General features: G+C 41.9%; 2 protein-coding genes across 3 annotated transcripts in view; one reads left to right on the top strand and one right to left on the bottom strand.

Annotated features, from left to right (window-relative positions):
• The window catches only part of STARD9 (StAR related lipid transfer domain containing 9), a 94,904-nt gene extending 85,211 nt beyond the window's left edge, over positions 1–9,693 (top strand). For both annotated transcript variants that reach the window (XM_030948810.1, XM_030948811.1), the window contains exons 25-34: positions 558–755; positions 1,899–2,082; positions 2,669–2,815; positions 3,457–3,562; positions 4,168–4,310; positions 4,546–4,610; positions 4,699–4,904; positions 5,295–5,374; positions 5,759–5,917; positions 6,982–9,693. In XM_030948810.1, coding sequence (XP_030804670.1) covers positions 558–755; positions 1,899–2,082; positions 2,669–2,815; positions 3,457–3,562; positions 4,168–4,310; positions 4,546–4,610; positions 4,699–4,904; positions 5,295–5,374; positions 5,759–5,917; positions 6,982–7,083 — 1,390 coding nt within the window. In that variant the 3' untranslated portion in view covers positions 7,084–9,693. The remainder of the gene's footprint in view (positions 1–557; positions 756–1,898; positions 2,083–2,668; positions 2,816–3,456; positions 3,563–4,167; positions 4,311–4,545; positions 4,611–4,698; positions 4,905–5,294; positions 5,375–5,758; positions 5,918–6,981) is intronic.
• Positions 9,694–10,838: 1,145 nt separating this feature from the next.
• The window catches only part of CDAN1 (codanin 1), a 31,383-nt gene continuing 14,479 nt past the window's right edge, over positions 10,839–27,742 (bottom strand). Inside the window, exons 13-28 of the mRNA XM_030949666.1 lie at positions 27,201–27,344; positions 26,417–26,583; positions 25,806–25,887; positions 25,030–25,119; positions 23,917–23,971; positions 22,772–22,905; positions 22,008–22,111; positions 20,406–20,555; positions 19,939–20,002; positions 19,371–19,449; positions 18,242–18,399; positions 17,194–17,301; positions 16,758–16,821; positions 14,180–14,382; positions 13,338–13,445; positions 10,839–12,575 (exon numbers count right to left, since the gene is read on the bottom strand). Of these exons, the coding sequence (XP_030805526.1) occupies positions 12,450–12,575; positions 13,338–13,445; positions 14,180–14,382; positions 16,758–16,821; positions 17,194–17,301; positions 18,242–18,399; positions 19,371–19,449; positions 19,939–20,002; positions 20,406–20,555; positions 22,008–22,111; positions 22,772–22,905; positions 23,917–23,971; positions 25,030–25,119; positions 25,806–25,887; positions 26,417–26,583; positions 27,201–27,344 (1,836 nt within the window). The 3' untranslated portion in view covers positions 10,839–12,449. The remainder of the gene's footprint in view (positions 12,576–13,337; positions 13,446–14,179; positions 14,383–16,757; positions 16,822–17,193; positions 17,302–18,241; positions 18,400–19,370; positions 19,450–19,938; positions 20,003–20,405; positions 20,556–22,007; positions 22,112–22,771; positions 22,906–23,916; positions 23,972–25,029; positions 25,120–25,805; positions 25,888–26,416; positions 26,584–27,200; positions 27,345–27,742) is intronic.

Here is a 27,742-nt window from a genome sequence, read left to right on the forward strand (position 1 = left end):
CTAGTGTTACCTCACTCTTAAAATTTCTAGCAGCCACAAGAGTTATCATGAGTACCTGGTGATGTGGGAATATATTTAATTGATTTATTGCAATGTAAAAATGATTGATACATCCTATTTATGGAAATATCCCATTCATGCTTCTGTGAATAAATGCTGCTGTATGAATAAACAAAAATAATTTTAACCCCCCATAAATATATAAAATAATTTTAAAAAAACCAAAATACTTGATTCTTGTGATTGTAGAACTGAGTTTGGGAAAATGTTGCAACAAAAATTTTGAAGCAACTACATCAGTCTTCATTCACAATTTTCCTCTCAGTTGTTACCAGCAGTAATCACAACCCTCTCTTACATTTCCTGCTGTCAGAAAAGCAGTGGCATTTTAGAATTTCTACATAATCTCTCAGCATGTAGACATAGAGGTATTAGATGGTATTAGATTCCTATAAAAAATTTACATTAAAAATCTACCTAATATTTAAGTGCTTAAAAAAATCAGAAAATGTAACTTTGCAGGGTGATTTGTCACTCTAATCACGTTCTCCTAACAGACACATGAGGACTATTGAAACTCTGAGGAAAGAAAGGGTACAAAGGCTCCAAAGATACCAAAGAAGCCGAAGCCTGAGTCCCCAGAAGCATTTGAGTCTGTCCCAGGCTCTGGATGTAAGTCAGAGGGATCCAGATCTCCCCAGCAGACGCCGAGAATATCTGCAACAGCTGAGAAGAGATGTGGTGGAAAACACCAGGTGGGGCATTGGAAACTTCACTTTAGTCTTGCTGCTCATGAGCAGTGTTCTCAATGGGTGCACATTAATGGTTCTGGCTGACATCCGAGACTACAGGGGCAGAATTCTTCTCATGTGGGTGCATTCACCTTTGGGCTAGAAAATGCTTTCGGGAAAAACACATGCCTGATTTTAGAAAACATTCATTAAAATCTTGGGTCTAGTTTTATTTCAGTTCGTAACAAGTGTCTAATTTATTATATGTGTATGATGGATGGGGACAGCCAAGTATTCTCGTTGGACTGATTAGAGACCAATCTTGCTGTAATTTAGGAAGGGTATTCTCCAGTTTAGTACTTCTGCTAAAATCAGTGCTGCTTCCCTTTCCCCTCCAACTGGAGGTAGGAAAGGTAAAGATCATGGGTTGAGATAAGAACAATTTGCTGGAAACAGCAATGAGATAAGAAAAAGAGCAGTAACAGCAACAGCATTAATAACAAAAGATGTGAGAAAAGAAATTATTCAAACTGAAAGCCCCCTGACAATAAACAATATGGGATGGCTCCCTCTGCCACATCTCAGCTGGAAGGAACCCCTTCTGTCTAGAAGAGTGCCTGTCCTCTACCACAGCAATGTTGTGAGGTGGTACAGAATAACCTCTGTGTCCTGGCAATGCCTCCTTCCAGCAAAATTAACCCTGTCCTGGCAGGAGCCAGAATGCTCCTTCACTAACTTAAAAGCCACAGAGTTCAGTTTCATTTTAAATATCAGAAAAGCTCTGCAACACTTCACCTTTTAAAATCCAGTTTCTCCTTTCCCAAGATATTCCTTAAATGTTTTGCTTCCTTTGTGGTCAGGAGACAGTTATTTTCCCAACACAATAATCTTGTATATGATATGCCAAACCCATGACCTTTTATCATACAGAGACCTGATTAAGAAACCACTGTAGTAATTCCAGTAGTAATTGGACTTGCAATCTGAGTAATTTTCCAAGGCTTATGTCTACTTGCCTTTAGTGAGCAAAGAAAAGCTTTTTGGAGGCTGATGTGGTGGGGTTTAATTGCTTTTCTGGCAGGTTTTCCTGTTCTAAATTGAAATATTATTTTCTCATGGTATTTCAAGTAATTATGTGTTTTTCCCCTTACTTGTCCATCCTTACAGAGTTCAAGAACCAAAAAGAAGAAGCATTCAGCACCCTTCAGACATCGAACTGCTGCTCCGAGACTATCAGAGGGCACGAGAGGAAACCAAAACTGAAATTGCAAGAGCTAGGGACAAACTGAGGGAGAGAGCAGAGCAAGAAAAAAGGCGGATACGGGAACAAATATTTTCTCAGTTACAGAAGGTGAGCATCATATTGATAGTATACATAGTCTTGAAGTTCTCAGGATTTTCTTTGTATGTAATTTTTACTTGGTCTTCTAGCATTGAGTAGTTGCTTTGGTAAAGTAAAATCTTCAGTCTTTAACAACTGTATTTGACCAGCAAGTTAGGTCAGGGGCTTGAGAAGTAGACAAAGAGCAACAAATGGGACTGAAAAGATATCTTTCTATAAACCTTCTTCCTCTTAAAAGTATCCTAGCCTTAGTTTGATCATCTGAACTCTTAAATGTGAAGAAAACAGCAAAAGCTGCATTTTCCCAGACTGACAAGTTTTACAGGGTCATTCACTCTATGGTTTATATGATCCTAGGCTTTCAAACAAACCTGCTTATTTAAGCAGGTTTGTGTCAACACCTAGAAGAAACTAGATTTCTTTAGATTCCTCTTTCAACTTTCAGTTCTGGGGTGGTTTTTTTTGTTTTTGTTTTTGGGGGGTTTTTTTGTTTGTTTGTTTTGTTTGTTTTTTGTTTTTTGGGGTTTTTTTGTTTTGTTTTGGTTTGGTATTTTGGGTTTTTTTTTTGTTTGCAATACTGTGGTTCCTATTACAGGAAGAAGCAAGACTGAAGACTCTTGCCAGTACAAGCACTTTATGTACAGACTCCAGCCTCAGCCTCTCCTCTGGCCCAACATCTGGTTACAACAGCAGTAATACTGCCACATACACTGCAAGTAACTTCAGCAGCCAGGAAGGGCAGGTGAGAAACCACTGCTGGGTGAGACTGATGTCCCCTGGTGCTTCAAGCACAGAGGTATAGTGTGGGAACAGAGATGGTTTTGAGATGATTATTTGAATTCTGTCACAGCTATGAAGCAGGACAAGTTTTCATTATCAGTACATAGATGGGTGACATGGGGTGAGGGAGCACTTTGTAATGTAATTGCAAAGGACAGTGACACTTATTTTTTGGGGAGTTTTTTTGTAATTCATGGGTGAAAAATCAGACAGTTACTACTGCCTGTGTAACTGTCAGAAATCTGTCAAATGTTTTAGAAACAGCAGTCCTTTTCTTGTGATAAAGCTGATAGCATCTGATATTCTGAGTGACTCCCTCAGTGATACATGCATTGACTTGAGTGTCCATGTGTGAAAATGGACTTTCCTGAAGTCACTTCTGCACTATGCACCCATGCTAGTTCCTTACACTTGTTTTGCTAAATTTCCCAAGTTAAAGTATCATTTCATAACTAGGGGAAAGGCAAAGGGGTTACCTCATGATAAAGAGAAGCTTCCAACCTTGTAAGGCAGATTTGCTACTAATGTTCCATTGCCTATGTAACACAAATTATTTTTCCCACTTCAAACGAACGCTCCCACTTCTGCACTTTCCTAAATCAGGTTTCTTCTGGAAATTCTGTGGTTACAAGGGATACACGAGGTCGCTCAGCTGTTAGAAATAGTCAGCTTCATACATTAGAGCAATGCCATAAGGATTCAACATTTGGTAAGTAAAACATACATTTGTTTCTTTTGAGTTGTATCCCAGAGCATAATGAGATTTGTCATTTATGCAAATCACTTTGAATCTTGGTATTGCAAGGACGTCCCTACCTTTACATGACTTCAGAAAAATATCACCAACCGGTAGCCAGAGCTTGCTTAGAATTTCTTTAAATATTAAATGGTGATTTGCTTCCTCTGAAGTTGGGCTTTTGATGTGGTAACATCAAAGTACAGCTTTTTCAGATAACATAAGCATAATATTTTGAATGAAGGAAGGAAGCAAGGGGTGTGGGGCCCAAATCTGTAATGAGTATAGAATTGTAAAAGCAAATTCTTATTTTTAGCCTTAAGAGTTAAGCTGTCTATTTTTCCTTATTTTATTTTCTTACATGTGGCAATAACTGTTAAAACTTCAGTACTGAAAGACATAACTGCAGTGTAATTACCAACACACAGAATGTCTAGGCAAGGGATGTTATCACTCCTTCATTAGGATCAGATGGATTGGGGGCTCCAGTGGAGAGTTTAAGTCCCTACAATTTGAGAAAAATGATGGGGTTATATTTTAATTTTTTATCACCTCTCTGGCTTTTTTATTTCCTGCAGAAGCCAGCAGAATTCAGCCACCTCTTCCTTCAAGTGGCACCAGCTGTAGGTTCACTCATGGATTAACTATTTCTGTCAACTCCTCTTCAACAAAAGGATACCAAGATTTATCCAAACATATCTTGGCTAATGCTACCACTGAGGTAAGTAAAAACAGAGTTTTCACTTATTCCTTGTGGAAGTTGTAGCAAAAATGGGTGGGACAAGTCTTGTCCTACATCACAGTTACCTATTTGTCAGGTACAGACACACACACTGAACAATTTTGAAGGATGGGTGAAAGTGAGCCAGGCTGCAGCCATGGGGTGCAGAAGAGAGTGTGGGGTGTTAGCTGGAATGTTTGAGTGAAGCTGGTGTCATTTGTCATTGTTTTCCAAGGTAATGGCAGCATGCTCTCACAACCTGAGGAACCTCTACACGTGCCAAGCAGCAGCTGGGTGGAAGTAAGTTTATGGCAGGTCTGTGTCAGGGGAGGCCTCTCTCCCTACCTGACCCTCTTGAGGGCAAATACCTTTTGTTTGCCTTTGACAGATATCAGTGTACAGAAAAAGAGGTGCAGGTGTACTACAAAGTCTTCCCTTCAGCAACAAGGCATGGATTTCTGGGAGCAGGAGTGATAGAAAGGCCTCTTCCCTTTGTGTGGGGACTGGTGAGAGATCCTGGCAAGAGGCATCTCTACGACAGCTCTATCAATAGAGCTCGAATACACAAGAAGGTAACCAGCCACATCCACCTGGGTGAGTATCCTCACACGTAGCACATGACAATCACCAGTACCACCCTGGCTGGATGTAGGCGGCCAGGAAGAAAGTTAAAGGCTTCTTGTTCCATTTCTTCAGGTGTAAATAAACAATATCATTATTTAATATGGGAGCTTCAGCTTTGCAAGACTTTTCCAAAGCTGATATTAAACCCATCTTGCTGTGAAGTGCAGCTAGAGACAGTGATTTGAAAGTAACAATAAACCGGAAAAAGCATTTTAAATATGTATTATAGCATATGGACTAGAGCTCTGCTCCCAGGCAGCAAGTCAAAATAAAAGATGTATCTCCATGAAAGGTGTGGGGAAAATTGTGACAAGTTGAAGTCATCAAAGTCTAATTCCCCTTCCTTATTTTTTTTCCCAGTATATATAGTGACTGATACCTCCCTATGTTACCTAAAGCAGCCCCGGGATTTCTGCTGCATTACTGCAGAAGCCAAAGAGGTAAAGTGAATATTCTGTCTGCAACACAGAGGAGTTGTTCTGATATCCTGGTTCAAGGAAAAAGGAGAGAAAGAAGTCAATCTTCAAATCTGCAGGAGTGCCAGTGTAGTAGAAAGGAAAGCCACACCAGTATCACACAAGTGAATTATGTGTAAAACCCTCTTGTGAATGACAATTGCCAACTGAGGCCCATCAGAGAGTAACACAGGTGTCACACAGTATATTCTGGTTGCAAACACACAGGATTTTGACAAAACATTTAATAGATAAGAGAGTAGTAATTTTTCATGTTAAGTAAGCAATGTGAGAAATATGCCTTGTGGCAAACAAAGAAAACATTGCTATATTTTTCAAATTGTCATCTTTACACTTTGTCATGTGCAGGAGAACTTGTCTGTCCTGGCTATTCAGTCTGTCTATGATGCATCCATGCCTCAGCCTTGTAAAGAAGCAGTGAGAGGGGAGATTTTGCCAAGTGCTTGGATACTGGAACCTGACATAGTGAATGGAAGAGAGATCACCAGAGTTATTTATATGGCACAAGTAAGGATTTTTCATTATGTCCAACTTTGAATGCAAAAAGCTCTTACACAGCAGGACATTTAAGATCTGGTAAGCAACAAAAAACACAATCATTATGTTATGCTCCATGAACCTTATGAAGTGACCACAAAGTCACCTCTTTCACACTTCTCAATGCAGAGACTCTTGCTAGGATTGTGTTTAAGAACACATTCCCAGGCTTTTACAGCGTTCCACACTGCTTCCTTGGATATGAAGCTCTTCTGTAAAGGTTTATTAGCAATTTTAGTATATGCTGTGCTGATGTGGAGAGCCAATATGAGGAGTCTTGTTTGCATTTTCACCTTGCTGTGGACACAGGAAGTCCACCTTGGGTTATTCTATTTTCAAAATCCCTGAAAATATTTGGTGCATTTTTCTAACCAAAGTCTTTAATTCTTCACACTTAATAGATACAAAAGAGAAGTCAAGATTAGGATTCCAGTTAAAAATAAGAAAATTATAATCTTATCATCTATTTTTTAGACTTATTTGAAAAGTAGGCTCACTTCGAGGCAGGGGTACTAAGTATTTAAAAATGTCCAGAAGAGCATGCTTTAATGTATAAAATTTATTTAAATGCTTATGTAGTGATAAATTCCATTAGTCCTTTAAACTCACCTATTTAAAACTTAAGGAACATTTTTTAAAATATCATTAATTAGCACATAGATTTTATAATGCATAGGTGAAATGTATATATGCATTTAAAATTTTATATGCATTTTATTTTGCCCTTTAGCGTATGCATATACACTTTCAGTAACACTGTGTGTCTCAAACTAGTAAACTGTAATCCAAGCTCAAACTCAGAGGCAATGCCTGGGTCATACCTGCTAGAAGCAACATCGAATAGCAAAGTTTTGAAAGTCTGTGGAGCGTTGGAAGAAAAAGATACAAACCAGACAGTAATGATGGCATTTGGCTGTTAACTACTTTTGTGCCCAACACATCCTCGTTAAATCAGAGCTGTTCCAGACTGGAGAAGTGTTCTGTCTAAAACAGGTACAGACTCCAAGCCGCAGCCTTTCCTCTAATCCCTGCAGGTGGATCTTGGTGCTCCAGCCATCCCCGCCAGGCTCCTGAGTTCCGTGGTGAAGCAGCAGCCCCTGGTGATTGCTCAGCTGGCTCACCTGCTCACTGCTTAGTGCTGCTGCACCTGCGGGCACTGAAGAGCCCCTGACAGCTCACAGGGACACACCAGTGTCAGAAAATGCCATGGAAAATGCTGCCTCCTGAGGCAGCCACCACCAAGCCTCACTTCAGGAGCCTGGCTGCTACTGCTGGACTCTATGGAAGTGCAGTTAGAGAAAAGGATCATTTGTTTTAGCCAACACCACTTACAAGAAATGCAGCAAGTTTAGTGGGGAACCTCTCCTCCTGGAAACAGCAGTGGAAAACCTCCATGGAAGAGAAGAAAGGTGTACTGCTCTATAAAGAGCAGAGGAAGAGACCTTGCTTTGCAATAGCCACAATCATACAGCATATTACTTAACTCCTGTTTCCAAGCGGCTTCAGAGATCAGCTTCTTTCTTTAAGTAAGTTTAAGCTGGAAGCAGTATCTGTATGGCTTGAGACCTTTTACAAGCTCTTAAGCAGAGCTGCAAAGCCACTTTCTAATGGTGAGATAAGTACCAAGTGCAGAATTCCTGACTGTGTAGATAAATCATTTATCTTAGGTGGCTGCCTGCTCCCTTCCCCTTGAAGAGGGAAGTCAAAGCAGCACAATATTCATTAGTCATCCTACACCCTGGTTAGATTTTTTCATTAATTTGCTGACTGCTTGCAGCCAGTGTAAGGTGTTTCAGATTGCCACTACACTATGCAGCATCAGTGGACACCACCATACCTCAGGACACAGTTTTACTGTACTGCAGAATCAGGTGCTTTGAAATAAAAGAAACCAAACCATTCTACACAGTGACACTGTCACAGATAGGTTAGTACTCAGTAATAAGCTTGTTCCTAGAATTTAAGTCCTGCAAGTAAGAGTAGCTCCAGCACTTTTCCATAATGGCTTTTCCCATCAGCCCTCTACACTTGCACCCAAATGCATTAGGATCTGAAAATATAGCCTGGTCATAGTCCTACCACATTTCTTTGTTCATAATGTGACCAGCTGTCTCACTGCAGCAAATACAGATTCTTCCCATTCAATTACCTCATGGGACTTCTGTGGCACTTAGTCCAACAATGCTGCTGTCAGGCTTTACATGTTTGTTCAACACAATCCCTAACTGGTTCACATGTTCCTAAATTTAAGCAAAACCACAACCACCTTAAATATCCAAATATCTTCATTTAATTCTTCAGCACAACAGTATAGAATCACTTTAGATATATCTAAGCAATAAAAGCTGCTGTGTTATACTTTCATTAGCTCAAAAAGCCCACATTGTTCAAGAAGCTCTTGCACTTTGAATTTTTCAAGTGAGAAATGTGTACTCAAGCATCCACCCCACTGCAGCCAGTGCCTGCTACTTTAACACAGTTCCTTTCAATACAAGGTGCGTTTTCCCAGCACATGGTGAAGTTAGCTGCACTTCCCACCTTTGAGTTCAAGAGCCAAGATCTACTTTTACTCTATTTTTGCGCAGGTGTAATTTTGGCTCTCAGCTTCTATGTTACTTCCTGTTACTAATATAGTGAGTTTTAAATGAAAAGACAATAGCTATTTTGAATTGATATTTAAAAATATAGCAGTTTTGATACATACCTGTCCAAGGCTTCCTCCTCTAACTAGATCAGGGAGGGTAACAAAACCTTTCACTTACAAATTTGCCTTGTTTCATCTTTGGCTAGTCATGGCTACAATCTTAACACCAATATATTAGTGGGGTTTTTTTTTTTGTGAGGTGCAGCCTTTTGCTAAAAGCCTGAGTCACAGCATGGTTCACTTTGAGCATCACACATCTTACACAGCCCCTCAAGGAAGAATGGGTAAGCTGTCACAGTATTCTACAACTGAGCAAAATGACAGATTTCCAGATTTGTAACGTGTCAATGTCCTCCCTTCAGTGGAAATCCAGAAGGAAGAGCAGACAAGGCAGTACAGTAAAGCCCCAGGAAAAATAAGCAGAACCAGCAGCATGGGATATTGGCTCTGTCCCCAGTGCTGCTCCTGTAGCTTTCCAGAGGAGATAGGGGCGGTCTTCATACAACCCACAACAGATTTGCGCAGTGCTTTGCTTTTTTTCCCTTTTATTTTGGACATGGCACTAGTGATAAAGCAGGTTTTGTAGGAAAAACATCTTGGGGGACTCCTGTTGATCAATGATGCCAGTGCCTATGAAGGATAGTGTCTTATTGTACAGTGCATCAGATGTTTATTTTTATATATACTTAAATTTTTTTTCTATGTTTACAAATTAAGTTATTTATATATGCTTGGTTTGAAGCGTTTTTATATGCTATCAAAGCTAAGTTTTATTTTTATCAGTATTGAATTAATGTAACATTTTTTTAATACAGTCTTCAATTGATACTAAAAAGCCTATTTATATGAATGTTTTCTTTTGCAAATACAACATTTTTTGGTACTTGCTAATGTATGGCATCAGTTTGTTTGGAAGGAAGAAACAAAGGCCCAGCAGATATCAAATTTGTTTCTCTACAACAGGCAAAAACCAACTTCCTGTAAGTTACTGCTGAGCAGCAGATGATCAAACCAATTACATTGTACCACCTAGAGTTGCATCTCTGCTCCTAAATCAAGGTTGCTATTTTCATATCCACAATAAATGGTATTTTCTACACAAGAAAATGTGCCCCACCTTATTTTGCTCCAGCTAAGATACCCATCTATGGAACTATGCTGGATAGAAAATCAACACAAAGGCAAGTTTGTGATAACAGACATAGGTCTCCTACTTACCTGCTGAGGAATGAGCTTTTGCCACAGGAATCAAGAAGCCAGTCACTGCTTAAATTGGGGTTCTGTGACAGTGCTTTCTCCAACCAAAGGGAGTTTTGTTTGGTTATTTAAAAAAAAAAAAAAAGTTGGGTGAAGCTTCTTCCCAAGTGCTGTTACACAACTCCCCAGACCAGCACATTCAGAAGGAAGTTAATATAACACCATTTTTCCTAATTCTCTTTTGAGACCTGTGAGTTTGCAATAGGAAAGACTGGCAGAAGAAAGGCCACACCCTCAGAGCTGGCTTTCAGTGAGCTCCTGCTGTCCTGCCTGAAGCACCTCTGGCACCAGCAGCAGCGCCCAGAACAGAGGGACAGTGCCCGAGGGACTTGCGCTGAGAGAAAGCCACCAGCCCAGGGGGCTGCACGGCCGTGTACTCACACATGGTCCCACAGCCAGGTGTCCACAGGCAGAAAACCTGTGCTCCACACCTGCCCCAGGCCTTGGATACAGAGTGGGGTGTCTGGTTTTACACAGCAAAGGTGCCTGGGGCTGTGGATGCCCAAGAACCAGCATCACTGCATTAAGTCACAAGAACACAGAAACAGGGGTGTTTCTTACCTGCTGGGTCCCTGAAGAAGTGTCTCCAGCCCCATAGGGCACAACTGTGTTCTCTGGTTGCTGGAAAGTGCTCCTGGGGCTTGATCATCTTTTAACAAACATGTTGTATTGGAGAAAGATAATTCCAGTATGCTGAGTTCATGAAGATGGCTGTGGCCATAGTAGCTATGCAAACAGTTTTATAACACCCAAATAAAATCCATGCCAGAACCAAGAGCACCTTTTTTTTTAACTCTTATGGATTCCAACTTCTCCCCCTTTCACCACTCTGCCCTCCCTTACATAGCAAAGTAGATTTCTGCTTCAGCAGAAGCTCAACAGGCCAGACAGGAGGTCTGTGCTGCACTTTGTCTGCCCCATGCTTTGTGGCAAGGTTCCCATTTTGTTCTTCAGCCTAATACCAAGAGGTTCTATACTGACACCTTGAACACAAGACGAGACATTTAATAATGTTTATTATGACAACAATTTCAAATTAAATCTGCAGCAAAACATCACATAATACTCAGCCTCAGGGAGCAGGTATGGCATGATATGGTGTACTTGCTCTTCAATTTGTATTGAATTGTTCCATTTGTATTTGTATTGCAGCATGCCTACTTTTGGGGACTCTCCTTCACATCAGAAAGCCCCTAAAAAGTGGAATTCAGGCGGAACCTGCCAAATCTTTCAATACAGTGCTTAGTGAACAAGACAAGAAAAATTACAATATAGGTCAGACACTAACGTGCCTCTTTCTGTATCACATATTTTAACAGAAGCCACAGTTCTACCTAATCAGTCCTGTCTGTAGTTTTGCTTCAATCACTAACCCCAAGATGTTACCTTTTCTCACCTTGTACAGGGAAGAGGTTAGTTAATTAGCAAGCTTAACAGCCTTGGGCTTCACCTTGTCCAGAGGCTGTTCTTAAGTAACACAGAACTTGCCTTCTGGAAAAACCTACAGAAATAGGACACTCCTAGACAAATAATGTCCTCACTGCTTTGGGGCAGGGGGAGGCATGAGACGGCTTATGAGCACCTAAACATATTCTGCTACTCACCAGCAGTCCCTGCCCCAAACCTCAGTTCAAGGAAATACTTGGGAAGAGGGAAATGAACAGGAGGTCACACTCTTGGTGTGACCATCTGTCTGTAAGGGCAGAAAATGCCCACTGTCCTCCAAGAAATGGGCCCCTTTCAAAACCCACTCTCCAGAGAACATCACAGTGCTTCTTCACTTTGTCTGCTCTTCCAGGCTGTTGCTCTCTTGCTGCAGCACTTCCTGACTGATCAAACTCAAACTCAAGGCAAGAAAAATTATAAAAAAACAGTGAATAGCAGCCAGATTTTATGTTCACAACTATAAAAGTGTCTTAAAAATACTGTCTTCAGTAAAAAATATAAACAGATATTTTATTCCTTATTTCTATGAAAAACCCTGGGAATTGCAAGTTCTGTTTCCAACAAGAGATGGAAAAACACTTAAGCATCCTTTAGGAATAATGCCATCAGTGGTCTAGTGGGTTTTTTTAATAGGGTTTAACTTTTAAAATCAGTCTTAAAAAATTAAAATCAAACCTTCCACACTGAGCTTACAATGAAAAATAAATATAGGCACATCTCTGTGTCATATAGGTTCACCTCTTCCTTCCCCTGACTGTAGAGGCTTTGTTAAAAGACAATATGAGAAGTCACACTGAGTTAAGAGACAGCCACCAAGAAACCATCTCTCTGATCACAAAGTGACTTGAGTTGATTCCTGGGTTTGCTCACAGCTGTTGCTGCACAAATACAAAAAGTGTCTCTGAGTCCAATGACCAGCTGCTCTGAGATACAATCAAGGTGCTTAAAATACTTTTGACTTGGAGATCCATTGGCTGATGTAAATCCTTCAGCAGAGTCACCACAGCAAAATGTCCATGACAGAAAGCCCACTTTGCACAAAGTGGCCTCTTAGCTTCAGTATGCTCCCAGCAAAGAGTTTCCAATTGTTTCAGAAACACTGAAAATTCCATTTGCATCTTCACTAGTAATTTTTGTCCACAGACTCCACCTCTGCTAACTTTGTGTGGTCACAGTAGCTAAAGATTGTCTGGTCAGCTCACAAGGGTTAGTCCTGTGTTCCTCCATCTGATGTTCTGATACAAATACTCGGCACAGCCTTTTCAGGTCTTTTACAAAATCCTACAACAAGCAGACACAAATCAGAGAACGCTTAGTAATGGAAACAAAAGAGACTGACTTAATTTTTCCATAAAGAAAAAGTTATGGTTAACAAGGTTAAGCATGTTGATAGTTTTCCAGTGCAAAAACCTAGAGGAACTACAGAACTGACTGCAATGATGAATGCCTGCAGACATTCCCAGTCTCCCCTCTGATCCCCACACCCTTCTCAGACAAGATCACTGCCACAATTTAAATGGTTAAAACTGCTCCAACCTGCAAGTGCTCAGCCTTGGAATATGGTCCATTTTTAGTAAGGCATTTGGGTGGATTTCAACATTTTGTGGCCACAATAGTGAGACTCCTCTAGAACATTCCAACTCACACTCTGGTGGTAGGAGGCAGAGGGATATAAGTGCAACACTGGTCAGTTAAGACACTTCCCAACACATCATTCTCAGCTGGAAGGCAGCAAGCACACTCAGGCTAGAACTGAGAACTGGTAACTGAGCCAGCTGGTCTCCAAACTGGCTTACAATTTTCTTGGAAATGTTTCCACTGAATGGGCAATGCTGGATTCACACAAGTACAGCTTTCAGCCAAACACTAGCAACAGAAACAAGCTTGTTGCAAACCAGTCCTTCCTTTGCATTAAGCAGGAACAACAGATGGGAAGGTTATGGGCCTTAGCCTTCTATTTCTTAAATAGAAATACAAGGATTTTCTGTTTACATAGCTTTACTTTTTATTTCACTTATTGTTCGTGCATATCTAATTACTTACTGAGGGCCAAGGGAGCTCTTCAAGGATATGCAGGCAACTCTGGATTTCACTAGTTCTCATTAGTTCATGTTCTATAAGACCATGAAGCAGGAAAAGGAACAAATCCCACTGCACAAGAGAAGAAAATACCAGCAACTCAAAAAGAAATGGATTGTGTGCTTGTTTCTTTATCCATGTATAATTCACACTTTTATTTTTGCATCAGAACATGGGAAAAAGGAGCAAGCACGTTATCTATCTGCGTGTGACAATGAGGGCAAGGATAATATCCAGAATGAATGAACACAATTCCTTTAGTTCATACATTGATTTTCTTCTACCATAAAATAAGTATATGTTATTATAAATTCTCTGTCTATAAACACACCAAGAATTTAATTCCTGCCTGATAAAGAACAGGATTCCTGAAACAGGCATTGGATTCTTTGATTTTCTTTGGAAATAGGAAACAGGATTCTTTGATTCCTGAAATAAGCTGGGTTTAGCCTGCAATTAAATAGGGGTGTTTGTAACAGCAACACACATGCAGAAATGCAAGCTGATAAAAGGCACAGGGATGCAACCAAAGACAGTCATGTGTCCAGCCCTTGCAATATCCCAGGCCAAATGAGCCATTTTGCCATTGGCTCCTAACCAAAACTGTGCCTTCCTGAGAACCCCCAGGCAGGTACCAACCCCTGACAAGCTGTACACATCCCTCTCTTTCACTGCCCCATAGAAACAAGGCCAGCTTGCTGGCCAAACCCTAATGGCCTCAGTCACACGAGCCCCAGTGAGCACTGCAGGCTGGCAGAATTCGTACATGATTGCCAGCCTGCCCCACACATCAGGATGGGCTTTACCTCTCGCTGCTTGGCTTCTGCAAGATAACCCATGTTCTTCTTGCTGAAGATCAGCTGCACAGGCACAGATGTCCCAAAGTCCTCCTTCCAGATGGAGAACAGCAGCTTTAGGAGGCCATAGGTGGGATTGTTCTTTACAGGCAGTCTCTCAGGGCTCTTCTCTGGGGATTTGATTCCAAGACTCAGAGGAACATGATCTGAAACTAAGAGAAAGATGAAAAATGAACTCCTATAGCTGCATTATTTCCTTTTCTAGTCATCATCTTGGTTCAGCAGCACAATTAGGGAGTAGAAACCAGTGAACATAAGAGGACTGGAGTTTGGAAATATTAGCTCAATATTTCAAAATTATGAGCTTTGAAACTATACAGACAGCATGACATAGGAAGAGATTTCTACTCCTCAGACAAAGAACACCAATTGGCTGGAATATAGCCCCAAGTCCGGAAAGCCAGCCTAATATTTAGTCAAAGAGAACCCAGGTGTCATGGTTTGACACTGGCACAATGCCAGTGCCCCATGAAAATATACTTCCCTGGTGTTTGCTGTGAGATGTGACCAGGAAATAAGCAAAGCAGGCCTCTACCTTAGAAAAAAAGTTTATTAACTAAACTACAAAAGGAAAAAAAAACCACACACACACACACACCTGGAAAATGAAAACTCCACAAAAAGCATTTCCTCCTCCCCCCACCACATTTCCAATACATCTTCCAAATTTCAACTCTCCATCCATCACCCTGTAAATACTCAATTCCAGTCCATCAAGAGGAGAGGAGTCCTTCTTGGGGCCATGGTGACCTCTTCCTTGCATGCCCAGCGCTCTCACCACTGGACATGGAACAGAGCTGCTTCAAGGGTTATCCTTTTAAGGGTGCTTTGACCAGTTCCAAAAAAAAGCACAGTTTTCTCTCATCTCAGGACCTCTTGTCCCCCCCATACTTGTCTACCCCCTGGGGCCGGGGGGTCTCCAAAACTGAACCCTCTCAGTTCTGAGCCATCGCCTCCCCCCTGCATGCAGCCTCTGTGTCACAAGGAAGCATGGTTCTGTCCATGGCTGTACCAAAAAGAGTCCAGCAACCAGCTACTCCATCATCTCTTTCCGGCCTCATCTTTACTCTCCCAGCCTCACTCACTGCTCCGACTGTCATTCTCTTGCCCATTTCCTCTTTATCATCCACTCCATCTCCCCTCCAGGAAAGGTCCAAATGCTCTGTGAGGTCTTCATTGTCCAGAAAGGGGTTAACAAACTCCTGCACTCGGCCAGGCTCCTTCCCTGCTGCACTCCCCCCTTCCCCCTCCTTCTTCACAGGCCGATATCACTTCAAGGCCACAGGCCCGTACCAGCTTTCTCTCTCTCATCTTCTAGCTGGGGGCGCTGCCCAAATCCTCTCGGGGCCTCTCTCCCTCTGTCTCTCCTGGGGGGGGGCTGCCCAACGCCTCCTGGTGCCCCCCACCACCCTTCCATCCTGAGGGGTCAGGCCTACCTCTGCCGGGCCGCAGGGTTTTCTCCTCCCCCGCCCAGCTCGAAGCCGGGCAGGGGAGGCCTTGCCTCTTTGCTGGCCGGAAATCAAAGAGAGAGCCCAAGGGAGCGCTCTGCTTCTAACCCCTGTGTTCTCAGAGGCGCATCCACCCTCAGTGGCCAAGCCTGGTGTCAATTTAAAATCTGAACACCTATTGGCCTCTGGCCACTCCATTCCCAGAAAACCTGCTTCCTGTAAACCCACGACACCAGGTGTTACTGCAAAGGAGAGAAGAGCAGCGCAGTTAAACATTTAAGTCTATAGACAGACTGAACAGTTGTCCATAGTTTAGAGTACAGGCAGAGTTAAATGACTTTCACAAGTGAAAGCAAAACTGAACAGTGCTTAACTGCAGATGAACATAAACAGAAGGAAGATAGCATTTCTTCCTTGGTACAGTCTAATGGAACAGGACAGGTTGACCCTGCTGCCCCCAGAAAAAATTTCACAATATTCAGATGTGAACTGCCTTCTGGAAAGACAAATTATGTATAAAACTTCTAAAGATGGTTCTAAACCCACAAAATTAGAAGGTTGCCCATGAAGAACACACCTGCATTAAGATCACAAGCTCCTGCTCAGAGAAAAACTGTATTTACACATCAGAGCAAGAGAAAAAAACAGACTGAAAATGTTCACAGGAGTCATAATAAAAAAAAAAAACCTTCCATTCTTTCCCTAAAAAAGCCATAAAAACAATTTAATGGAAAAGGCCGTTACTTTTAGTGAAAAAAGCCCAAACTCCACCACAATTTTTCAGAGGCAGAAATACTGGAAAACATAGCCCATATTTAACTGAAGGTGTCAATAAATAAAAAACAACAGATGTGAAACAGATCAGAGGGATGGTTAGTCACTGAACAACTCTGTTTTGCAGAATGTAAATGGGAATAAGAGTAACCACCCAAACTGACAGAAAAAAATCTTCAGACTCTGTGACACCAAAGAGAATTAAATATCCATGAGCTCTTAACACTCATATCTCTGACCTCAAGGATCTAAGAGAACTGTAATAACAGATTTCAGTCTTAAATAGCTTATCATAACTCACTTACCCAGCAAAGATGCCAACTCAACCGTGCACTTGGCCAGCTGCTGTTCTGATGTGGGACATATGAACTGGAAAACACCAAAAAAAAATATTTTTTCCCCATACAGCAGACTGGACAAAACAGGGCTTCACAAGGGATAAAAAATATCCGAGAAGAGCAGGCAATTTACATCAAGAAGCACAGAGCTGTAATGAGGAGGCCACTAAAGACTGAAAGACAAAATGGTCATATATGAAAAGGGGATTCACAAAGGCAAACTGAAGTAACAATCAGATCTACACAGTATAAAAAAATGCAGTGCAACATTGTCACATTTGAGCTCAAACAAAAATCCCTCAACTGAACTCAACTGTGAGGCAAAGAAATTAATTTTTTACAGGTATCAAGACAACCCAAAGTGATTCAAAGGGAGTTTATGCTGCTTTTTTACATCTTTTACCTTTCTGCATCGAAGTGTCTGACTCAACCTTCCCAGCAAGCACTCCAGCCACACGTAGTCAACCACTTCACCCTCCTCCCGTGGGCCCACAGCAACACAGAGAATATCCTGGATGAGAAAGACAACAGGAACACACACATTAGTATCCTGCTCTTCCACAAACAGATCCTTAGGCCTGTGACAGAGCAGTTCATAAATAGTTCTTGGGTCCTCATTAAAACCAGAACCAAAGTTAGTATATATACATTTCGTAAGACAGAGTAAAGCTGATTTTCCACAACCTTACCAAGATCTCATTTTCTAGCACAGTTCTCACTAATGTTACGAAGTAAAATTCAATGATGGCAACAAATTCATATTTCTTAAAAGTACTAGCACTGAAAGCTCTAGATAAATTTCACAGCACAGCAAGCAGTGCATGGTAGAAGTGCTACAGAAATCCAGACCCCTCTTACATTGTCAGGGAAGCTTCAGTGCCAACCCAGAGGTTTCCTCATACATCTTACCTTCCTTTTTTTAGCACAAGCAAGAAAGCATTAAAGGATGTGAACTCATTTTCACACAACTGCTGGGAAAGCAATGACAGTGATAACCAGCATTACTTGTCTGTCAAGCAGACAAGCAGCTGCAAAAAACACAGCCAGAACACGCAACAGTAAAAGGTGAGGTGTTCAGAATTCTTTTCCTTATGGGGTGGATACGTTAAATGATTGTGAAATTGCACACAATACCATGGGGTCTGCACTGTGGTTTCCATCCTACTCATATCAAAAAGGCCACACTGTCATGCTACCAGAAATCCTGTATTTAAGACAGCACTCCTAGCAGGGAACTCTGATCTAGACTCAGCAAGCAGGGGTTAGAAAAAACCTGAGAACTTTTTATCATGCTTCCTAAGCACTCCCCACAGCCACCTCCTCAGAACCAGAACGTTCTCTTAAAAAAACACCAAACAAACAAAGAAAACTCCACAAAACAACAAAAAAAAAACCACAAAAACACCAATGTGAAAAACAGAAAGGCAAGCCAGGAAGTGAATACCATGTACCTTAATCTCATTGATGATCTGAGACGGAAATGGAGCACAGTGCTGACAGCCTGGAGGACAGTCCCTTCTCAACTCAAGAGCATCCTCGCCTGGCAAGGGAAATCCTGGGACTTTCAGCATTCTGTTGAAGGTTGCCTTCACTTCCCTTTTGATGAGTGCTATAGAGAACAGAGAACAAATCCTGTCTGCTTCAGTTTTTGTCTCCACTGAAGCACAGAATCATTTCCAAACACTCTTAGCCTTTCATTCCAAGGGTCACAGTGTACATCTTCAACCCCCTCTCTCTGACCTCGTACTATATTTAATGTGCAGAGGCAAATCTGGAGAGGGTGTACTAATCCACAGCTGTAGAAGACAGCCACCCATCACTGCCAGTTACAACTGGCAACTCATCTCACTTCCCATAAAAATATTTCCATGGGTTTAACAAACACAGCAGCTAAGCCAGAAGGCAATGCCAAAGTAGAAAGTTGATTCAGTGTGATCATGCTAGTTCAACCACTGTGCCCATAAAAACCATATGTCTTCTACCAAAATACATTTTGATCAGCATCCAAAACACTAAACTCCTGTGGCTGCAAATGGTACTTGGACATTCCTCCCCAGGCTTTTGGCCCAACCTCTTGAAATAATGGGTTTTCAGAGATTCTGAAGAGTTGCCAGTGCAGTATTACAGAATAAAAGGACTACATTTGCCTTCAGCCTGCAGAAAACACACTCAGTCCAAGAAATGTTTGTTTTACAGGAGATTTCAGAAGCACTCTGTACATGTGACCATAAGATGGTTTGAGAGAGCAGTTGTCTATATACACTGGAAGTGCTAAGACAACTTCAGCATAGATGACATTTCCAGAAGCATTTCCACAGCATTTACTCTCACCATCCTACAAGACTCCATAACTAAAAATCACTACCATGGGCCAAGCCCAAAAGATCCCCAAAGAAGGTTCTTGCAGCTAGAAATCATTTCTATACTTCCTAAACAAGGAGGAACAGAGCAACTGCATGCTTTCCACTAAAAAAAAACAAGTAGGACCAAGTACTTTACAACACTGTCTGTCCCTTGATCTCAGAAAAAAAGAGCACAATGCACAGGTTAGAAGCTCCAGTTCAAGGTAAAAAGACTCACCTGCAATGTTGGCAGAGAGCCAGCCACAAGCCCTCTCGGTAGCCAGCTCCACCGCGATGTTTTCTGCACTAATTAAAACCTTTACAGGGAGGATAACAAATCATAGGCGATTTACTATCAGCCACAGCACTGCAGTCAGTGAAAATTCAGAAGGAAGCCTACAGGAAAAAGCTTAATTTTGGCATGCAACAATTAAGCTGAACACCACCATCTCCATGGAAACAGCTGGTTTGAGCAATACAACTGAGCCATTTTGATTTTCCAAAAACCTCATCAACTTCTTGTGGAAGTTGATGCTAAAACAAATGCATTATCATTGCAAGATAAATGCAATTTCTAACATTCTAGTCTCATTAGTCAGCTATGAGCTGGAGTATCACTTTACCCACAATATCCAAGGCAGCCCATAGAAGTGACTCTTCTTAGCTATCACTCAGTCCTCCCATGAGGGCATCAATAGATTTTCTTTACCTGAGCTATTAAGGGATAAGTGAAGCAGCAATGGAAAAATGGTAATGATCCAGACTTAAAGTCAAGGCTTTTAATAAGTTTTAGGGAAAATACATACTGCTGCAGATGTCTCTTCTGGCAACAACACTCTTACTGCCTCAGGACCTTTTTTTTTGCAAAATCTACAAGAAAAGGAAGAAAGTGTGCCATGGGGTTAGTCTAGGTTCTTGGATAACACTCAGAGGTTCATTATGTAGCAATGCAATAAATCAGACTAAAAGAACAAGACAAGGAAAGGGTAATTACAAGCAACTAAGCTGCAATATCAATTTTTCCAAAGAGGGGAAATACAATAGCTGCAGCGGATGTCTGTGTGGAGCAGAGGGACACACAGCACCTTTATTCCTTCCTACAAACACAGTATTAACTGGCTGGAGCACAGCAGACACTCACCATAAGAAGAGCAGAGGGCATGGTTTATAATTACCAGAATCTGAGCATGACAGGTCAAGCTAAATTAGGCTTATAGATTCTGCAGTAAGAAGAGATAGGAAGGCACATGCTTAAATAACTTTTCCTCCTTACTCTCTGCCTTTGATGAGTGCCTGGGCCCCTTCCTCATACAGATGAGAGCACACCTCTTCAAGTAGTTTGTCATGATTAACATCCTCCTCCTTCACTTTATCTTGCAACATGGCTTCAGCCCTTTGAACTAGCTCTGCTACCAGTGTTGCCCTGCAACAAAACAAAGAACAATCAGGCAGATGGAAATCAATACAAGAAACAGTGCACACTAAGTGCATCCATCTCTTCCCAGGTTAGGGGGATACCCATCTGAAATGCATTAAGTCACTCTGCTAAAAACAAATCAATCATGCTGTATCATCTATATCATCTCCTTGTTCTGTGTGTATGGAAGACAACAGCAATGAAGACACCAAGACAGTACTAAGATTCAAGAGTCAAAAGGTTTAGGTTTTACCAAAAACTTTTTTGGTTACAGGTCTCCTTTCTGGCAGCATTACCCTTGTACACTAAATTGATAGTGCTCAGAAGTTCAAAGATGTCAGCAGCAGCCCACTGCAACCACCATTCCTTGGTGCTGATAACATTTAATGTCTTCAGCAAGCTGGACAACAGATCAGTGCAAACTGAGCAAGCTCATGAGCTGGAGGGCAGGGCTGCCACACAGGAGGGCTGTGACAAGAGGGAGAAATGGGCTGACTGTGCATCTGTACAGGCTGGGGTCTACTGGCTACAGAGCAGCTCTGCAGAAAGGACCTGGGGCTCCCAGAACAAGGGAGGGGAGTTAGGAGTGTCCAAAGAAAGCCCACCTTATACTGGGCTGACAATAGCAATAGTGCAGCCAGCAAGTCAAGGGAAGTTACTGCTTCCCTCATCACTGTGAGGCTGCATCTGGAGTATTGTGTCCAGCTTTGGGATCTCAGGACAAGAAAGCCATTGACAATTTGAGTAACTGCAGGAGAAAAGAAAAAAATTATAAAAATAGCTGGGACGCTGGAGCACCCACCTACAAGGAAGAGTCAGTTTCACCTAGCCTGGAGACAAGAAAAAGCTGAAGGGAGAAGGAAATTTATAGAGAAGACAGAACAAGACTTCCAGGAAGAGCACTGCTAAAGACTGACAGGAATACCCACAAGCTGGAACAATGGATAGATATTATGACAGGATACAGGAAACATTATTTACAAAGCCTGGGAAAATTGAGCATTGGAACACGGTAGAAAGAGGTGGCTGAATCCTCAGAGATGGAGATGGAAACTTTTCCAACTGGAAAAGGTGCCAATAAACCTGACCTAACCTGAAAGCTGGGCCTGCTTTGAGCAGGAGTTTGGATCAAGTGACCTCCAGAGGTCATTTCGGATATGAGATTTTCCTGTCATTAGCAAGAATGCTCTGAACAGGCTAAAAAGTCTCAATGCTGCACTGCATTCACATACGAAATGTCCCACAGATGTATCCCCCTCCTCTCTACATTCCTTCACAAATTCCCCTCTACAACAGCAGATGATGCTGGTCAGTCCTGCATAGCCTTGGTGTTCTGCTACACAGCACACCCCCAGGGAAGCTTCTTTCCCCCATACACACAAGTTTAAAGGATCAACTCTTTGTCTAATTATAATGTAAAGTTACTTTTTAATCACAGAACAGGTGACCAGCACTTACTTGATGTGCTTCACACAGTTGGATCCCACCCTCTCTGCCACAAATTCCACTGTCCTCCGCAGGGAAGGAGGCTGGTTGTGGAAGAAAGCCTGTTCCAAATCTACCTGTTCAAGAGAAAGCGCTACAATTGATTAGAGCACTCCACCCTCCTCTCACCAGAACAGGAATGGACAGAACTACCTTCTGGAGATCTACTAAAAGACAGTTTGCCACCACTAGAACTTTCTGCTACTGTAGCATTCATCATCCCAGAATAGTACTCCCTCTTCCCTTCTAATCACTTAAAGCTTATTATCAGGGTTTCTGAAGCTCCAAAAGACCTGTAAAGGGGAATGAGAGAGTTCTGACAGTGCCTACTAGTAGTGAGTCACCACACAGAGCTTGTTTTGGGAAGAACAAGCCCTTTTAATTAGAGGCTGATAATCCTCTAGGCTCCTACGCATGTCCTTCTTTCAGTGGAAAGCATGGCTACAATCTAACCAAAACAAAGTACGAGAAACATACCAACATTTTATGTTAAAGAAGAGGGAAACAGATAAATAAGACTAGCTGTTCCAACTGCAAGAATGTTTACTGACGTTATCTGGATTTCAGCACCCACACCATATCCCAGCCACATGACTGTAACAGAAAAACAGGGAGTGAAGATACCTGACTGTTAAACACAATGTTCCCTGGCATTAACAGACTACTGTATAAACCTGCACTCACACAAGCAAATTTCTCCTGCCCCTTTCCCCCTTGTGACTCCCTAATTTCATTACCTGCAGCTTCCGCTGCGTGACAGAAGCCTTGGGTGCTAAGGACTCTGCAGCTGTGGGAGTGATTTTCCTCATAAAACCACCGTTCTTCCCTCCACTACCAGCCACAAAAGAGGCAAGTAGTTTACGCAGTTCACCTGTACAGGAACACATGCAAAAGCAATCATCAACCCCATAAGCAAGGAGAAAAACTAATACCAAAACTCAAGAAAGAGACTTTCACTTCTCCAGTCCTGTTCCCAGAGAAGATTCTCTCAGCTTCTACAAAAGCAGAAGCTTCTTTGAAGCAGAGGGGGCATCCCACACATATAACTGGCAGAGCACAGCAAGGCTCTGAAGAGGAAGCTTCTGAAAAACCCCCCAGCAGATGGGACTTGTTCAGAAGGATGAGGGAGCAGTTATTTTTGTGCATTCCTTTTTAGCGTGGTAAGCAAGAACTGTAAAGTCTACAAGGACAACAAGGGGAGCAGATAAACAAAATTCCAAGAGACAGGAACAAATCCCGGGGGAAAAGCTGGACAACTTATTCACCCCTAGAAGATTTTGTGAGACAAGTTTAACATACAGTTTGCGATACAGGTTTAACATACAGTTTTCCTACTAAGCCTCAGGAAGAAGAGCATCATCTCCCCATCTGGGACTCTATTGTTTATAGAGAGGAATTTTACCATTGGCAGATAGATCCCATGAAAAACCTATCTCAGACAAACTGACAAAACACCAGGGCACAAAAGGATTTTTCCCCTCTGCCTGGCAGCAGAAATCTGCTCGAGGATCAAGACGTTTCTCGCAGCACAAACACCTCTTCCTATACCTAGGATAGAAAAGCTGTGTTGTTGTAATGCTTCATTACAGCTTGTGAGTGGTGGCTTCCCCTGTCCCTCTGGATTCTGTAGATCAACTATCCTGGCTAGGTAACCTCCCTCCCCCAGCTTCAGCAGATACTATCCACAGCTGCAGGAGCTTCTGCAATACAGCTTCTTATCAAGGTTCTTGCATATACAACTGGGACCTTACATTGTGAAGGGGAGTAAGAAAGGTGATCCAAGGACTCAGTACCAAACAACAAATATAAACAACTGACTAAATAAAAGTAAATGCATACTAATATATTTTATGTATATAGTAAAAATAAGTAAAATACTCACCAAGATACGGACAGCAGGTATAAAGTAACTGCTGATCCACCAAGGGTACAAAGTCCTGGTGAGAAAATGAAGGAAAAGCTGAAAGGATACAGCACAAAATAAACAGTCTTCAAGTCAGAAATCCCATACATGCAGTCACAGGCAGGTTTCAGGGCTACCTTTCCATGAAAACAATAGCTAGATTCCAAACACACAGTAAAATAATGAACTTTGCAGCCCAAGTGTTCATTCCCTGTAACACAGAATGAGCTGCTCTTCATTTGTTAGCATAGCTCAGCCTTTGCCCCTGATCACTATCAAAGCCCAGCTGAAAGCTGCATTAAAGAAGGGAACCAGGACTGCTGCCACAGCCTCTACTCATAAGGGAGAAACCTTTCCATGGAGGAAAATAAATGAGACACATCTGCTATGCATTACACCTCCACAAGTGCCTTCGTCCATGGAACACCATGCCAGGGAGAAATGTCAAAATGTCACCTCAGTATTAACACAGAACATGCAGGGCCACGGGAGGAACAGGAATTTCAGATCCCATCCACCAAGGAAATGTATCTTAGCCTCCACACCACTTTTCCATGGAATACTATATATTCCCTTGCATGTCTAGGAATTATCTGAAACATCACACATGCCATACCCTCACCTCCTTTCCTGCTTGCTCATACCATTTTCAGCTCAGTCACCCTTTATCATGACACTGGAAAACAGGTGATCTCACAAACAGCAACCTTGCTCTTACAGTCCCATCATTCTATTTCTGTTCACCATTACTTTTAAATATTTCTGGGAAGAGCTACAGTTTTGTCAGCTCACCTTGCAGGAAAACAGCATCTGATCCTCCAGCATAACTTGGCACCTGTTCTGCAAATTATTGCAGCAGGTGAGATGGCTCCTGCCTGACAGAAAACCCAGAGCTGCAACACAGAGTTCACAACCCATAACAGAGATGCAATTGAGGCACTTGGCCAAACTGGGCACCACATCCGTTGGCCTCCAAATGCTCAGTGCAGCTGCCCTGAAGGCAAGTTCCTGATCAAACCTTACAGCTCCTGAGGAAGTGGTAGGTCCATCTTCCCTCACTGATTCAGAAGACATGCTGCTGCACTAACTCACCAGAGCCTGAGCAGATGTCACAGTGTCCATCACAAATCTCTCCAGCCTGTCGTCAGCAGCAAAAAACAACTCTTCAGGCACTGATGGAACCTGAAACAGAAAACCCAGCAGCTGCAACCCAAAATGCAGACAGTAACTTCCACCATTTCTGATAACAGGACAGTAAAATCTCACCACCCTGCCATCCACAAAAAATGACCCCTAGCACTAAAAATCCTCTTGCCCTAAGGAGAACTTTCCATAAAATTAAAGACATGTTTTAATCACAGTAACAAAAGCCACCTTCCTTATCCTCCCCATACAGCATCTTCCACATTTCCAACAGGTTCTTGCTAAGTAATTACCTTGCTTCCAACTGGAGGCACAAAAGAATTTTAAAAGTTCATCATACACCATCCCTCTCTCCAATAAATTCCTCAGTAATTCAAGGCTGACAGCTAGCACACCATCTTTGTGACAAGAGCTTCCAGGTCTAACAGGAATCAGCTGTCAATTTTCTTGCAAGGTTGCAGATTAGTAAATACAGAATGTATTTCAGATGTAATTACAATTCCTATTGGAAAAAAAATTGTTGCTTCACACAATTCCACTAAAGGAAAATAATTCTCCACTAAAATACAGTTATTCTTTAAACCCCACAACAGTGTAAAAAACCCACGATAAAACAACAAACTACTGTATTGAATTGTTTTAATTCATTTCAGTACTATTTTGTATTGAGTTCTGTGCCCTGCTTTTTCTTCAGAGAAGAGTTACAAGCACAGAGGAGACTCTACCTGAAAAAGCCAACCCAGAACTGCAAGGATCAGCAGCTTGTTCAGGAAACTCATCTCCTTGTCTTCAGAAAGGACCATTAACCTGCCATGCAGCAGAAGTAGCAAGACAGAGTGTCAGTTTTCAGCAGCTCGATTTCCATTAAGGAAAACATTCCCAAACCATTCACTTACCAATTACACTATCTATATACCATGAAGACATTCCTTGCATGTCTGCCTTTTTTGTATGTACCTGCATAACATCCTGTCTTAAGTTTACACTAGACAAGCCATTCTCTAGAATGTGCTTCAAATTTTCCTCATGTATACAGGAAAGAAAACTAGAAAATTATTTAGGCATTGGAAACCTTGTAGGTTTAAGGTCAAAATTCAAGCTGCAGCTTGACAGTCAATCACAGCTGCAGATGTAGAGTGATCAAGCGAGATTTAAAGATTTTGTTTACTTAATAAAAAACACAAATTTGAACAAAGTATTAATCCCCAAGTTTAGGCTGTGTTCTCTTTCTAGCTTTATGTAAGATAAAAAGTATGCATGATTTGCACCACAAAAAAAAAAAAAATCAAACATTCACTGAGAAGTTCTTTACAGATATATTCTCCCAAGCTCTCACCTGTATACCTGCAGCAAGAGACCAAACACTTTCCTGTAATAATCAAGGAAAGGAGCAATATGATCCACAAGGGAAAGGTACTCCACAATCCAAGGAATAGTGAGGATAGAACGTTGATCCCGAATAGATTGTCTCAGAAGCTTTAATATATCCAGTACAGGCAGGGTCTTAAAGGACAAGAGAAGTTAAACCAGCAGCTTGAAGTTATCTTCCGCTACTTATAGAAAAACTTTTGTCTCTATCCTGACTTTTCTTTCTAGGATTTCATCTTCTGTACTGGTGACTTCTGGCTAATGAAAACACTTCTTTGCACATGGCCAGAGGTAAAAACCAAACTATGACTGCAACCAAAGGTCCCACTGGAAATTTCAAAAGCAAGGCTAAAAGCCTGACTATGTACAAAGCAGAGTCAAGATCTATTGCTTCCATTTGGTGGCACACTGCTGGGAGATGGGTGCAAAACTAACACAACCAGTCCTGGTAGCTGGATTTTACACTATCAATACAAGTTGTCTTAGCTAGGTGAAAGTTTTGGTATGACAGACCCAGATTAGCAGAAATAACAGAAGACTGACTACCTTACCACTGGTGCATTGCTCCCTCTTTTCGAGATTACACAAATTCTTTTTTCCTTTGTTCCCACCCCCAGAATATGCAGCAGGGACACAGGACCACACAACATCATCCCAGGAACACTGGCTCACTTTGAAAGAGCATGACTACCCACAATGCTCCCTGGGCTAGAAGAAGTGCCTGTCCAACAAAAGGCAGCGCCCTCTCTTACTTGGCTTCTCAGTGCCAGAGCAGAATCTTGCAGGTCTCTGGTTGGCTGCTCCGCAGTGCGATAGGGCAGGAAAACAAGGAACCCCAGGAACTTGGCGAGGAGTCGGAGACTCAACAGGGCCACGGTGAAACGCTTCTTTTCATCCTAAAATGAAGAAAAGTGAGCTGAAGCTATGCTAGCCCACACTGGCAAAGCAAATGTCTATGCTAAACCTCCACTTCCTTCATGTAAAAGGGCCATGTAGCTTCATCTCTGCTTTTAATAAAGGTAAGTTTCCAAAATACATATTTATAAAGTATTTTAAACTGCTTCTGTCTCCATTGCTTCACCTCTTCACAAGAGGGAATTATTCAAGAGCTTTCTAAAACAAGCAGCTGCTCAATCGTATCTCCGCATTAAGAACTTTAGAGTCAATGAGAGGCAGAGCTGATCTCACATTGCCTCCTTTATAGCACTACTACTCTGCAAGTCTCCATCAACCTTTGGCTGCTACTTTGCTAAAAGACTATAAGCTGTGACACCTCTGATATGAAGACTTGAGT

Source organism: Camarhynchus parvulus, chromosome 5, assembly GCF_901933205.1.
Source record: "Camarhynchus parvulus chromosome 5, STF_HiC, whole genome shotgun sequence".
In the NCBI taxonomy this organism is placed as follows: Eukaryota; Metazoa; Chordata; class Aves; order Passeriformes; family Thraupidae; genus Camarhynchus; species Camarhynchus parvulus.